General features: G+C 56.1%; 1 protein-coding gene across 1 annotated transcript; it reads left to right on the top strand.

The window, feature by feature from the left end:
- Positions 1-124: 124 nt before the first annotated feature.
- Positions 125-614, top strand: VOLCADRAFT_56137 (uncharacterized protein; the record flags this gene model as incomplete). Its single annotated transcript, XM_002946753.1, has 2 exons — positions 125-265; positions 477-614. Coding segments are annotated over 2 exons (279 nt in total), but the record flags the coding sequence as incomplete, so codon positions are not given.
- Positions 615-870: the final 256 nt, after the last annotated feature.

Below are 870 nucleotides of genomic sequence, written 5' to 3' on the forward strand. Positions count from 1 at the left end.
TCTTCCCCCCTTATAAGAACTCAACCCTCCACCCCAAACTCACCCCTCCCCCTCCCCCCAAACTCACCCCTACCCCCCAAACTCACCCCCCCCCGGCCTTCAGGGCGGTGACCCCACCGGCACGGGCAAGGGCGGCGAGTCCATCTTCGGCCCCACCTTCCGCGACGAGCTGGACTCCCGACTGGTGCACGCGGGCAGGGGGGTGCTGTCCATGGCGAACAGCGGACCCAACACCAACGGGTCGCAGTTCTTTATCACCTTCAAGGTGGGTGTGTGGGGTGGGGGGTGGGGGGAGGGGGGGAAACGGAGGGAGAGGGAGGGAGAGAGAGTTGAGGAGTTATGCTGTATTGGAGTTATGCTCTCATATAACTGGCCCGCCGCCTCCTGCCGTAACTCCCGTGTTGCCGTGTACTCGTCTCCTCTCCTCTACAACCCCCTTCTGCTCCTTTCCTTGTCCGACCCCGACCCCTCTTAAGAGCTGTCGGCACCTCGACTTCAAGCATTCGGTGTTCGGTCGGGTGGTCGGGGGGTTGGATGTGCTGTCGGCAATGGAGAAGGTGTCCACGGACCCGGAGGATCGACCCACCATCACCATCAGCATAACAGGTGAGTGAGTAGGGGTGTGGTAGTGGAGTGGGTGTGTGGCGGATCGTGGGAGTGGTAGTGGCGGAGTGTTAGTGCTAGTGCTAGTGATAGTGATAGTGTTAGTAATAGAGTTAGTAATAGTGGTAGTAATAGTGGTAGTAATAGTGGTAGTAATAGTGATAATGATAATGATAGTGATAGTGATAATGATAGTGGGTGTTTAAATTCCCCTCCTCAAAACTTGGATTTACCAATTACCTTGTTTGAATCGGGTGCTTCGTTTTC

Source organism: Volvox carteri (genome assembly GCF_000143455.1).
Source record: "Volvox carteri f. nagariensis unplaced genomic scaffold VOLCAscaffold_4, whole genome shotgun sequence".
Classification (NCBI taxonomy): Eukaryota; Viridiplantae; Chlorophyta; class Chlorophyceae; order Chlamydomonadales; family Volvocaceae; genus Volvox; species Volvox carteri.